Raw genomic sequence first — 13,107 nt, 5'->3', positions numbered from 1 at the left:
GTCCCCGTCAGCAACCTGGCAGCTCTATTTTGCACCAATTGAAGTGTTCGGACCGTCTTCAGGGGAAGCCCCACGTAAAGCGCGTTACAGAAGTCTAGGCGGGAAGTCACCAGCGCGTGTGTCACCGTCGCCAGGCAGTCGTACTCCAGGTAGGGGCACAGCTGATTAATCAGCCGAAGCTGAAGGAAGGCGCTCCTTGCCACCGCTGTCACCTGAGCTTCCAAAGAAAGCTCCGGGTCGAGGAGTACTCCTAAGCTGCGGACCTTATCCCTAAGAGGGAGTGTTGCACCATTCAGGACCAGGTCAAATCCACCCTCTCCGACGCCTGATCTGCCAACCAACAGGACCTCCGTCTTGTCTGGGTTGAGTTTCAGTTTATTGGCCCTCATCCATTCCCTCAGCCAGGCACCGGTTCAGCACTGCCACTGCCTCACCTGGACTGGTGGAAAACGAGAGGTAGAGCTGGGTATCATCAGCATATTGATGATTCCGCAGCCCACACCTCCTGATGACCTCTCCCAGCGGTTTCATGTAGATGTTAAATAGCAGAGGGGATAGAATGGACCCCTGCGGTACTCCATGGCATAGCTGCCATGGTGCAGAGACACAGTCCCCCAGCACTACCTTCTGGAATCGACCGTTGAGATAGGAGCGGAACCACTGCAAAGCAGTGCCTCCAACCCCCAATCCCGCTAGCCTATCCAGAAGGATACCATGGTCGATGGTATCGAAAGCCGCCGAGAGGTCCAGAAGAACCAACAGGGATGCACTCCCCCTGTCCTTCTCCCTGCACAGGTCATCGTACAGGGCGACCAAGGCAGATTCAGTACTGTACCCGGGTCTGAAGCCAGACTGAAAAGGATCCAGATAATCAGTTTCATCCAAGAGTGCTTGGAGTTGTCCCGCCACCACTCGCTCCAACACCTTGCCCAGAAACGGGATGTTGGCCACAGGTCTGTAGTTAGCGGCCATCTCTGGATCCAGTGACACTTTCTTCAGGACCGGTCGTATTACCGCCTCCTTTAAAGGGGCAGGTACTCGACCCTCCCTCAGAGAAGCGTTAACCACTTCCAAGATCCAGGTCCCAATCCCGTGCTTGGAGTTATTTATTAACCAAGACGGGCAAGGATCCAATAGGCAAGTGGTGGGATGTACTCGTCCAAGCACCTTGTCCACATCATCGGGCCGCAATAATTGAAATTCCTCCAATAATTTTGGACCAGACGGTAGCATTGGCGTCTCCCCAGAGACCTCTGATTCATTAGTGGAGTCCAGCTCATGACGAATCTGAGCGATTTTCTCCCTGAAATGCCTAGCAAAGTCGTCACAGCGGGCCTTTGAGGGTGGCATCAGATCTTCCTTAGGACCCGGGCGAACCAGGCCTTGTACCACTCGAAAAAGCTCCGCTGGACGGCACTGTGAGGAGGCAATGGAAGTGGAAAAAAACTTCTTTTTCGCCACCTTCACCGCCACAGCATAGGCCCGATAGTGGGCTCTCAAGTGTGTTCGGTCAGATTCATCCCGTGATTTCCTCCACCTATGCTCTAGTTGTCTCCCAACCCACTTCATCACCCGCAATTCAGGTGTATACCAAGGGGAAGAACGGACTCTGCCCGGTATATGCATATAGCTTGTGCAGGTGAGCCATTCTGAAGGAGCAGGGACCCTCCTCAAGGCCTGCAGAGGGGGCTTCTCTCTCTCTCTCTCTCTCTCTCTCTCTCTCTCTCTCACACACACACACACACAGAGAGAGAGAGAGCGCGCGCGCGCATGCGCGCGCGTGCGCACGCAGGATGGCCATACAAAGGGCTGTGACGTTACAGAGAGCTGAGTGACGTGTTCCCATTGACTTAAGGGTGCACCTATAATGCAGGCTGTCTTAGCAGCCTAACATTTAATCATGCCATTATCATGGGTCGTTGGTGAGCGAGATGCTTATAGAGTTCTCGGCAGGCAGATAAACATGCATAGGGAAAAAGCGGAGGAACAGTAAATGGATGGCCATGCAATGAATCACCCTGGCTGGCCATTTCACATACAGAGACAATTCGCTTTTCATGACCCTTGGCCTGGCTTTTAACATCTGCCAGTTCTGTGTCTGATGAGGCAGAGAAGGTCCACAAAAACGTGTACCAAGCTAAATTGCCTGGTGTGTAAAGTGCCAGAGATACTGCTCCAACCAAACCACATGGCATTCTTCCCCTTCTGTGATCGTTTTCCAAAGCGGAAAGAAACCTGCTCCTCCTCGCACCTGCTGGCCAGAGCAAATCCCTCCCTCCAGGACACACAGCTGAGACCACAATGAGGAGCATTTTATTTGGATGGATGACAAATCCAGAAATCAGTGTTGACAATGACAGATTGCTAACCTGGCAGATCCTCTCCTGCCAGCGTTCACCAGCCTGGACTCAAGCTTGGCAAAGCATCAAATGGTAAAGTGCAGGACCTGCCGTCAGCTGAGTGCACACGCACTCCACATGGGCCGATGCCTCCGCGGCACTGCCTTGCCCCCAACACACGTGAAAAGGGTTCCACCAGGTGTGGCAGTCAGTAAACCGTCGTCAACGGTTCCTTTCCTCACCGTATCGACACAAACGACACGACCGTTGGAGAAAGAAGGGCCTCTCGCCCTGGCAGATGCTTCTAGGTACCCTGTCTCGTTTCGTCCACATCCAAGCCCAGAAGCCACATCTGTTCGTTCTTTCATGGGTTGGAAGAGGCTATGCTGAGATCTCTGGCCTGGGAGAACAAGGGAAGTGCAAAGTACAACCAGCAGGCAGGCACTGGCATGAAGTGCAGGAGGGGAGGGGTTAGTGGATGCTGCCGCCTTTCAGACTTTTGCATGTGACGGCCCCCAGTTTGGTCATGAAGTTCCTCCCCTTCCACTGGGCCACGAGATCCTCTGAAATCCTGAAGTCTGCCTGGGGAGAGGAAAGAGAGGACAAGTCACAGCCAAGGATGTGGCCAAGGACAACTATTCCGCGGTCCAGGCATATGGAAGGACCTTCGCCTGGTGGGAACGCTCCCGCTTTGAACACAAAAGATCACAGCTTTGGCCCTGGGAACTTCTAGGTATGTAGGCACTTCTAGGGAGACACAATCTCCCACCCCCAGAGACCCTCTCCTAATCGGTGCATCCCAGAAGCAGGGACCATTCGGACCGCGACTCCCATCAGTCCTGGCCCGCATGCCTAGTGGGGAAGGAAGATGCAGGCTGCAGCTCTAACTTTGGAGGGGCACACGCTCCCTGTCCCTCGTGCCAGCAATAAATGGGTAGAGCAACCAACCGCCTTGCTAAATGCAGCTGCCAGGAGTGCCTCTGTTAAACGGTGGCATAGGAAGCCAGGCTCTGAATGGACATGGAGGGAGCCGCCCCCTCCCCCGAGTAATCCTTGGCAAAGACTGGATAAACGGAACAACATTCCCATAGGAAATATTAGCAATACTTTCCCACTCCAAGTGCTTCTGCAAGCCACTCCCTGATGAGTTGCCTACCATTCCAAGTGCTTCAGTCATCGTCTCGCACTTGGGACTAGCTTTACCTCAACCCCAGTATCGAGGAAAGTGTGCTCATGCAATTTTCTTCACCCCTTAGTAGTGCCCCAACCCTTTCCCAAAAAGTGAGGAAAGAATCTCAAAGTGGGGAGGAGGGACTCCCAGGCCTTGCACCAGTTGGAGGTGGAAGCAGCCTCGTCTGTCACATCAGCATCGTTCGTGCCAGAGGCGTGCAACACGGAGCCTCCAAGCGGCCCAGCAGCAGAAACAGCCCCTCCCCCAGCCACTCAGGATTACAGAACGTGGCCCGGGCAAGGGGCGGCGTGGCATGGCGGGGCGTGAGTTGCGACCCCAGCAGGCACAACCTGCTTCCGCGAGCATCGGCCACCGGCAAGCACCTCCCCGCTCACCTGCAGCTTCTCAAAGACCCTTTTCTTGGGTTTCAGCTCCTCGTCAGGCTGGCCGCTCTCGTAGCCTTCCACAAACACACGCTCCCCTGGACAGCAGCCTGCTGGGGGGTCCAGGGGTTCGATGCGGCACAGCTCTCCGTTGCTGCGAAGGCGAGAACACGCCCACCTGCAGCAGCCTCCTTGGGTGAGGACCCAAGGGGGCAGGCAGCCCGGCACGCAGCTGCTGCCCATTGCCCTCTGCGCTGCCCCCCGCAGCGGAGGAGAGCTCCGGCGCCCGCCCGCCCCCGCCCCTCCTTGGCGCACCTGGACGCACAGAGCAGCATGGCCTGGGACGCCACCCCCCTCATCTTCTGAGGCTTCAGGTTGCACAGCACCACCACCAGCCTGTCCTGCAGCTGCTCCTCGGGTACAAACGCCACCAGGCCACTGACCACCGTCCGTGGTTCAGGCTCCCCCACATCGATCTTCTCCACGTACAGGGTGTCGGCGTCAGGGTGCTGCGGACGGGAGCAGGGCGCTGTCAGGGAACCCGGACCCGACCCTGTGGGGCCGTGGGCCGCCGGCAGCTGGGGAACTGCTCTCTGCAGCCTTGACCCACGGTGAGGCAATGCTCTGCACACGCGCAAGGGCAGCAGGGCCCTCAACCATACCTTCTCCACAGAGAGCACCTTGCCCACACGGAGGTCCACTCGGGAAGGCACCGCCTCCTCAGGGTCAGAATTCTTTGCAGGGCCTTTCGCAGCGGGCTCTGCACGTGCGGCAGAAAAGGGAAGGAAGGCATCAGCTCCACGGATATGATGGCAAGAAGCCCCAAGAACACCCAGGGCGCCGCCCTCTTGCTGCACTGGCCTCACGGGGCAATGCGGGCGGACAAGAGAGTGGGGGCTCCTGAGCAGAAGTGTGGAGAATCAGCAATTTAAAACAGGAGATGAAAGAGAAAAAGGCGCTGGGGCGGGGCGGGGCGGGGCAGAGAAGACTGCAGTAGATAAAAACAATGGGAAAAGGAGAGAAAGGACAGAGAAGCCTTCTCGGCTTGGTAAGGAATGGGGAGTTAAAGTGAGCAAAGCATTCAAGGAACCAAGGAAATTCTCCTGCTGGAACAACTGCAGGTAACCTTAACACCTGGTAACAGCAAGAAGAAAACGATGAAAGCGAATCTGCTGTTATTGGCGCCGCTTCTCCTCATTTCCTTCCAGGTTAAGAGAGCCCGATGAGGCCCAGATCTTGCTTCTGCAAGGCTGCAGCGCAAAGGTGCAGGTCAGCTCGGCCATGTCAGTCCTGTCGGGAGCCTCCACGTGGTCAGGCCAGGCGCCACGTGGAGGCTCCCGACAGGCCCCACCTGCGTTGCACACAGCGAAGCAAGCCAGTCAGCCCCCTCCTCTGACGGGGCCAGGAGGATCTTGGGACAGTGTTTTGGCCCACGTGGCTTCCCTACCCAAAGGGGGGAAAGCAGAAAGGGTGGAATACTAGTGACTTGGGGAGGGCTTCCTGCGAGCTCCTTCAGCCCTCACTTGCTTTGGACGGATCCGGGTAGGCGCTACCAGTGAGCTTCTTCATTTCCGAACTGCTGAACTTCTCCCTGATGGGATCCAGCAGCTTGTTTAAGGCCACCTCCACGGAGTTCTTCAGGTCTCCCGGATGGACAGTCTGCCATGCAAAAGGAAGGTGGAGAATGGGTTGGCCTCTCTCTGCTGTCCCCGTGTGTGCCCAGGATCCCTTGCTGCCTTGTGTGCTCCCAGTGGCCTCTCCTGGGCCCCAACCCTGATTCCCGGCAAAGGGCATCGCCCACCTGGCAATTCTGTTGTGCACAACCAAATCGGAGAAAAGGATTGGCTGAAGACCTTTCAGGTCAACAGGCCTTTACTAGGAGGACATTCCTGGGCTGCACATGGTGGCCAACAGGCCTCTCTCTTAGAGAGAGCAATGAGAATCGGTGTTTGTACATAAAACCCGTGGAAAGCCTGGGAAGGCCCGAGGTCTGCATTATGATGGTTGAGTTGGCCTGCACGGTTCCATGTCAGGCCGGAGTCCCCCCACTGTGACTCAACTCCCCCTCATGGACTGTTGGGATCCACCAGCAGACAGGTAAGCTGCCTTCCTCCCACCCCCCATTTCACAGCCTGCCTGGCAGGCTGGGCCACTCCCTGCACAAGCGTAAAGGAAAGGGACCCCCGCCTTTTATCCCCAGACTCAACGGCGCACCTGCTCAGCAAAGTCCTTCTCCAGGTCCCAGTAGTTTGTGTAGGTTTTGTTCCCTCCCCACTTCTCATCTCGGAGGATCACAAACTCTGCAAGGGGAAGGAGAGCAGTCAGGCTCCCCAGGAGCATGAGCTATGCACACCCAAGCGGCCGGCGTGGGCCCCTTGGGTCATGCTCCTCGGCCCCTCAGCTTTGACTTTAGCCCGCTCCTCACCCAGGGATACAGGACAGCATTCGAGGGAGGGCCAGACCGCCCCCCCCCCCGGCCCTCGGCAGGCAAGAGGATGCTCGCGAGCTTGGCATCAGCGTGGAGCGCGTCGGCCTGCCGCTCTGCTAGAGCTCCTCAGGTAGAGACGCCACCTGCCACTCTGACGCTGCTGGGCTGGCTCTCCTGCCAGGCAGGCAGCACGTGCCTTCTCTTTCGGACGAGGGTGACCCTGGCCCACAGGTGACTGGCCAGGCAGGCAGCCGTGCACTGATGCCCTCCCAGGGGCAAGAAGGCGGTGCCGGCCTGGGCGGGTGCTCAGCACTGCAGCAGGAAAGGGGCTGGATTCTTGGGCTTCTGTCTCGGCTGTGACAAGAAGTGGGCGGAAGAGGGGCGAGGAGGAAGGCGAAGGGGCTGCTCCCCAGGCACCCCTCCCCTCAGGCTGGGCCATCATGGTGCCAGCAATGCCTCTGTCCCACCAGCAGGATCCCAGCCCATGCCTGCCCACCCCTCACATTACCCGATCTGAGCGGGAAGAGCACGTGCTTGATGAAGGCCAGAACGCCGTTGTTCTCCACATTTCCTGGCTCACAAAAAGCCTTCTTGAGCTTCTTCTTCACATCCTCCTTACGATCGAGGAGATCAATCTTGGAGTCCTGAAAGAGAGGGGCAGGGGCGCTGCCGCAAGTACGTTCCATGCACAGGCGGCCAAGAGGTTCTGTGGCCAGCCTGACTGTCAATGGGAGAAGGAGCGGCTGCAGGGAAGGAAGGGCTCAGGAGCAGAAGTGTGCACAGCCAGCTGGGCAGCACTGTGTAAACCTTTCAAATTCCTGATTCACTGGCCCACAGATCTTCGTTGAAACTGTCTCACACATACTTGCAACAATTGTGGATAGCAGAGCACAAAAATGGATTCCCTTCTATGTAACAGAGAGAAAGGACTGCCTCTTCTACAACAGTGAGTCACCCACGCACCACCCAAAAAGGACAGAATGTTTCTTCCCGTGCCCACAAAATATTGATTATTCCAAGGGTCAAGTTCAGGAACTGACCTCTTCCGAAGAGCTCATCTTGCTGCCCGTCAGTCCTGGCACCATGGGGTTCATCAGGTGGATGCGCTTGGCATAGCCCAGGGACGGCAGGTACTGCAGAGAGATGTACATGAGCCACACACAGTGCAGCAGCGGCAAGAACCAGGGACTCGAGGCACAGACGCAGATTCCGTGGGGCGAAGGATGGAGAAAGAGGGAAAGGGGTTCTTTCTAAACAAGTCGAGGGCTGAAGATAGTGGGGGAATGCACGGCCTGGCCATGGTCCCTCCCCTGCCCAGCCCTCCCACCGTGCGGTTGCACAGCCGTTGGTGCTCGGCTCAGGGACGCCCAGGTGGTGCACAGGGAGGAGGGTTCTGTCTGGACTCTCTGCCTTGGACACCAAAATGCCTTGAACAAGCCAAGGGTAAAGGAGGCGCAGACTGACCTCCCTCAAGGCCTTCAGAGCTGATGGCACAACTGTCCAAAGGGCCAAACAAACCTCCACGCTCACCTTTTCTGCAAACGTGAAAATCTTCCTCTGATCCACTCCTCCAAACTGAGCATCGACTTTCAGGTACTCCTCATCCAGCGCCTACAGGTGCAGAAAGACTCCCTACAGACACACTGATTTTAACAGAGCAATTGCTTACCTGCGACCCCAGGTATTTCTTATCTTGGATTTTCATTCAGCCATTATCCCAAAGACTCAAGGCTGAATGCAAATGCCAAGGACTCTCTTAGACGTGGTACTAAGGCAGTCTCAGGAACGTTTGAAAATCCTGTGGAACATGGTGACCCAGTATCAGGATGTCAGCAGCACAAAACCGGTTGGCTGAGAAACAGGCTCATAGCTCAGCTCCGCCCCATGGACACCCAGTCACACAAGGCGGGACTGCCCCAAAAATGACAGGGCACCACAAACTTACAGTAAACACACAGCCAGGTGAGGGTGTCCCTCTTGCCCCGTGTTTTAAAAGCAGAAAAGATGTGTATGCACAAACCACATGCGCATGGTTCTGTATGTTCTAGGTGGGATGCCCATGCTGAGAATCAGTAATCGCGCGCACACCCTCAACGGAGGGGAAGCTGGCGACAGAGACCTGCAGTCCGGGATAGAGGAGGCCGCTGAGCAAAGGGTGCTCCACTTGCTTAACCACCTCTGCACCGGCTTTCTTGGCGTCATGCTGCGTGACGACGGAGGACAACCGGTAAACGTCGAGCGTGTATTCCCTAGGGGAGAGGAGGGGTCATCACTGCACTGGGGCGCGACAAACGGTCGAGGGCGTTTGTGGGCCACGGGCCCCCCAGATGCACATCCGAGCCTGCCCCAGCGACTGGCCGCCCCGTGGGCCACCCTGCTGCCTCTCCGGCAGCTCCCGTGCACTCCATGTGGGCACACGCACACTGCCCTCACCGAGGAGCAGCCACGCACTGCTTGTGGAGGCCCCGCGTGCAGCACCCCCCCCCCACGCAGACGCAGCGGGTCCCACCCAACGAGCCTCTGCTGCTGGCAGGCTAGGCAACGGGGCCTCTCCAGAGCAGCTCCTGCAGGCAAGGCGCAACGGGCAGCCGTGGTTTCTCCTGAGCCGCAGCACCAAGCCAGCATTCTGCAGAGCACGGCAGGCCCCCCTCCAAGCCCACGGCCGGCTCAGATGAAGCGCTAGGGCAGGCGGGGGTCCCTCCACGGGGACTCGGGAAGCAGCTGCGGAGCCCAAGCGGCTCTGCCACCCCCCCGAACAGGCTCACTTGCTCAGCTGATAGTCAGTCCCACGGATGAAGTGCAGTTTCTCCAGGGGCACCCCAATGCTTTCCAGCATTGCCTTGATGACGTGCTCATAGTACTGGGTGCGCAGCCCCAGGAGCTCCCAGGGGGCCTTCATGTTGTCCAGGTATGCGTGGAGGTCAGCAAACAGGATTGTGACCTGAGAGAGAAAGGCAAGGGCAGTGGGAGCCACCCCCGTGCCTGGCTTCGGCTAACCCCCCCACCCCCAGGTGACAGCTAGGCTGCACAAAGAGCTAGCCAGTCGGGGAGGAGGCAGGCAGAGGGACACTCTGACTACAGACCACACTTATTTGGAGTTAGGCCCTGGGGAGCCCGTATTCCCAAGAAAACCTGCTTAGGATTACTGCCTAGTTTGGCCTTACTCCCGAAATTCCCCTCCCCTTATTTCAGGAGATAACTGAGCCTTTGCTTGACTGGTGTTTTGTCTACTGGTCAAAGCTGCAGCAGACAAGCTGGTCACCTGATACCAGACCCCTCCCATATACCCACAAGGCCCCAAACTGCCCTCCGCCCCACCTCCCAGGCGGGTAGCCACACTGAAGTGCAGCAGGAAAGCAGGGAGCACGCTAGCACCCCCTTTCTGAGACCGGGCAGCCAACTCTGTCAGCAGGCCTCTAGGGTGAATATGGAGTTGCAAGAGGTTGGTGCCTAAAGTGCAGGGAAGGTGCTGCCTCCCTCCTCAGAGGTCCCCGAGGCCCCACTGCCCCTCCTGCCTGGGAGGAAGGCCGTGCTGACACTCCTCTGCAGTCGGGGAAGCAGAAAGGAGACAGGCCCTGCGTACCTCGCAGCCAGCCTTGAGGAAGTCCGCTATCTTGGACATGGGCACAAAGTAGGCTATGTGAGGCTTGCCCGTCGTGGCCGTTCCCCAGTAGATCTTCAGCTCACGCTCTTGCAAGATGGCCTTCAGTTTATCTTCTCCAAGAACTTCCTGCAGGTGAGAGAAACAAGTTCAGCACCTCTCCAGAAAAGGAGGTAAGGACCGAGAAGTTGGTGTCAGTGAAAAATGGAGCAGATGGGTGAGTAAAACATGAAACCAGCAATTCTCCACCCATGAGAAATAAATAATTAGCCCCCACCCCAAGCCTGAGACTGACCAATAGAGGAAGCCCTTCCATACTGCGCCAGCCTTGTCCCTTCCATCACCAGCCTCGGTGTGCCTGGGTCATGCGGTCGCTCTGGTGGCAGAGGTACTGCTTTCGAGGGAGAGTGCCTGTGCATCCTTGCACGAGTCAATGTTCTGGGCACCTCTCCCAATCAGAACACGCCCAAGATCAGTGGTTCAAATGTTTCAATGTATCAACAAGAAGGATCTCTCTGTTTTGAGTACTGGGAAGTTTATGGATGTATCTGGATGACAGCCAGTGAGAGACAGAATCCCATGTGACTCAAAAGCTTAGAATCAGAGTACAGAAGAGTTGGAAGGGGCCACGAAGGCCATTGAGTCCACCCCCCTGCGCTTGCAGGACACCAAGTCACACCATCCCACTCAGAGGGCTGTCCAGGTCCTTTTGGAATGTCTCCAGTGAGGGAGCGCCCACCACCTCTCTTGGCAGCTGGTTCCACTGTCACATTGCTCTGACTGTGAGGAAGCTTTTCCTGATGTCCAGCCTGAATCTGGGTTGTTGCAGCTTGACTTGATTATTCTGAGTCCTGCACTCTGTTGTCAGCAGAGATCTTGACCTTCCTCTTTGTGACAGCCTTTGAGGTACCAATAGAGGGATATCATGTCCCCCCTCAGTCTTCTCTTCTCAAGGCTGAACATGCCCAGTTCCCTCAAGTCTCTCCTCATAGGGCAGTGTTTCCAGATCCTGGATCATTTTTGTCACCCTCTGCCCTTTTCTAATTTTTCTGCATCTTTCTTAAATCTTGGTGCCCAGAACTGGACACAATATTCCAGGTGAGGTTTGACAAGTGAGGAGTATAGGGGAACTACTACTTCTCATGATTTGGAAGGAATATTTCTGTTAACGCATCCCAAAGTAGCATTTGCCCTTTTGGCAGCTGCATCGCTTGTTGGCTCATGTTTAGCCTATTGCCCACAATTACTCCAAGACCTTTTTCTTGTTCAGTTAAGCCACATATTCCCCATCTTGTATCGATGCCTTTGGTTTCTTTTTCCTAGGTGGAGGACTTGGCCCTTGTCCTTATTGAATTTCATTCTGTTGGTTTCAGCTCAGTGTTCAAGTTGATCAAGATCACCCTGGATCTTCATTCTGTCTTCTAGGCTGTTTGCTATTCCACCCAGTTTTGTACCAACTGCAAATCTGATTATCTTTCCTTGTACTTTTTCATCTAAATCATTAATAAAGATGTTGAAGAGCACTCGGACCAGGACTGGACCCTGCGGCACCCCACTAGCTGCCTCTATCCAATTTGAGAAGGTGCCATTGATGAGCACTCTTTGTGATAGATTTAGCAGTCAATTTTGGATCCACCTAATAGTTTTTCCATCTAGTGCAGTTTTTGCTAATTTGCTTATCAGAATGTTGTGTGGCACTTTGTCAAAAACTTTGCTAAAGTCTAGGTAGATTATGTCCAGGGTGCTTCCTCTGTCCATTTGGGAAGCTACCCAGTCAAAAAATGAGATTAAATTAGTCTAACAGGATTTATTTTTGATAAATCCATGCTGGCTTCTATTAATCACTGAATTTTCTTCAAGATGCTTGGAGAAGAATTTTTAAAATAATTTGCTCCAGAATTTTTCCAGGGATTGATGTAACTGAGCTATAGTTCCGATTCATCTTTTCCCCCATTTTTGAAGACAGAGACAACAATAGCCCTTCTCCAGTTGTCTGGCATTTCTCCCGTTTTCCAAGATTCCTAGAGGTTCTGAGAGTTCCTCTGCTAGCTCTTTTATGACTCTGGGATGGAATTCATCAGGCCCTGGAGATTTGAAAGTGTTTATTCCACCTAGGTATTCCTTGACTATTTGTCTGTCAATCTTGGACTGCCATCTCTCATTTCCAGCTTAAACTTGCAGGGGCAAACCTTATTTTAGCAAGGAGAATGGTACAAGCAGCTGATTCTGCACACACCCATTTCCGCCTATTATTCAGCCATTCCAGTCAACGTACCTGCAAATTCCGGGTGATCAGGTGGTATTTCTCCTCTGCTGTCAGTTGATGCCCCATGGTGCCAGCGGATTCTCCCTTGCCAAAGAGCTCCTACAAAATGAAAGAGAACAAAATGCAGGTGGCTGAAGGAAAAGCAGGTACTGAGTGGACAGTGGCATCCAGGAGCAGCAGAGGCTGTCCTCCTCTTTCCTCCCAGGGCATTCCCACCCGTAGCCGGATTTTCCTTTAGTGGGGGAGAGAGGATTAGAAAAGGAGAACAGAAGGACAGCATCTTATGGCTGCAGTGCACAGCAGGGCGCGCGAAGCACCACCTCATGGTTGAGCCAAGAGCCTCCGTGTATTCCTGGCTCGTTTTCGACGAGAGGGGGGATGGCTCGGCATCCCCACCTGTAGCCTATGTGACGCGGGGGTCGCCTACGCCCACCCAAATCTGGCAAGCTATAGGAACCAGGACGCGCCCGCCCCGCTTCGCCTAGGAGACCCAGCTGTTTCCCCGGGGCTCCTGGAATGGCCCCGCGTAGACCTCGCGAGGCGAAGCGGCGCGGGCGGCGGCGCCGGGGAGCAGGAGGGCGCTCGGGAGGATCCGGCGCCGGGGCCCCAGGCCACGCGCCCGCGGGCGAGGAGGGTGCGCTCGGCTGCCCGCGGCCAGGCCGTGAGGCACGGCGGCTTCGGAAGAGCCGGCCTGGGCCCGGCCGAGGGGCCCCGCGGGGGCGATCGGCCCGCGCTGGAAGCGAAGCCCGCGCCCGCGCGCGCCCGAAGGGGGGGCCGCCGCCACCGCCGCGCTCACCGGCAGCACTCCCGGTTGCATCAGCCGCCTGCTCTCGGCGCTCTACTCCGCAGCCTGGCGCCGCCCCGCCCCGCGTCGCGGGCCGAGACAATCGATGGCGCGGCGCGGCGCGGCGGGGCGGGG

General features: G+C 56.2%; 1 protein-coding gene across 1 annotated transcript; it reads right to left on the bottom strand.

Moving 5' to 3' along the window:
* Nucleotides 1-2,291: 2,291 nt before the first annotated feature.
* YARS1 (tyrosyl-tRNA synthetase 1) lies at nt 2,292-13,037 on the bottom strand. The gene is made up of 14 exons (XM_044424831.1): nt 12,985-13,037; nt 12,198-12,287; nt 9,905-10,051; nt 9,087-9,262; nt 8,441-8,570; nt 7,852-7,932; nt 7,362-7,454; nt 6,830-6,965; nt 6,108-6,193; nt 5,417-5,552; nt 4,556-4,653; nt 4,209-4,402; nt 3,906-4,047; nt 2,292-2,921 (listed from the first exon to the last, which is right to left on the bottom strand). The coding sequence occupies exons 1-14, from the start codon at nt 13,003-13,005 to the stop codon at nt 2,811-2,813; spliced, it is 1,641 nt and encodes a 546-aa protein (XP_044280766.1). The 5' UTR covers nt 13,006-13,037; the 3' UTR covers nt 2,292-2,810.
* Between the last annotated feature and the right edge of the window lie 70 nt (nt 13,038-13,107).

Source organism: Varanus komodoensis, unplaced genomic scaffold (genome assembly GCF_004798865.1).
Source record: "Varanus komodoensis strain SLA01 unplaced genomic scaffold, ASM479886v1 scaffold15, whole genome shotgun sequence".
NCBI classification, from domain to species: Eukaryota; Metazoa; Chordata; class Lepidosauria; order Squamata; family Varanidae; genus Varanus; species Varanus komodoensis.
Note: the sequence above shows the minus strand (reverse complement) of the source record. Positions and strands in the feature narration are given on the sequence as shown.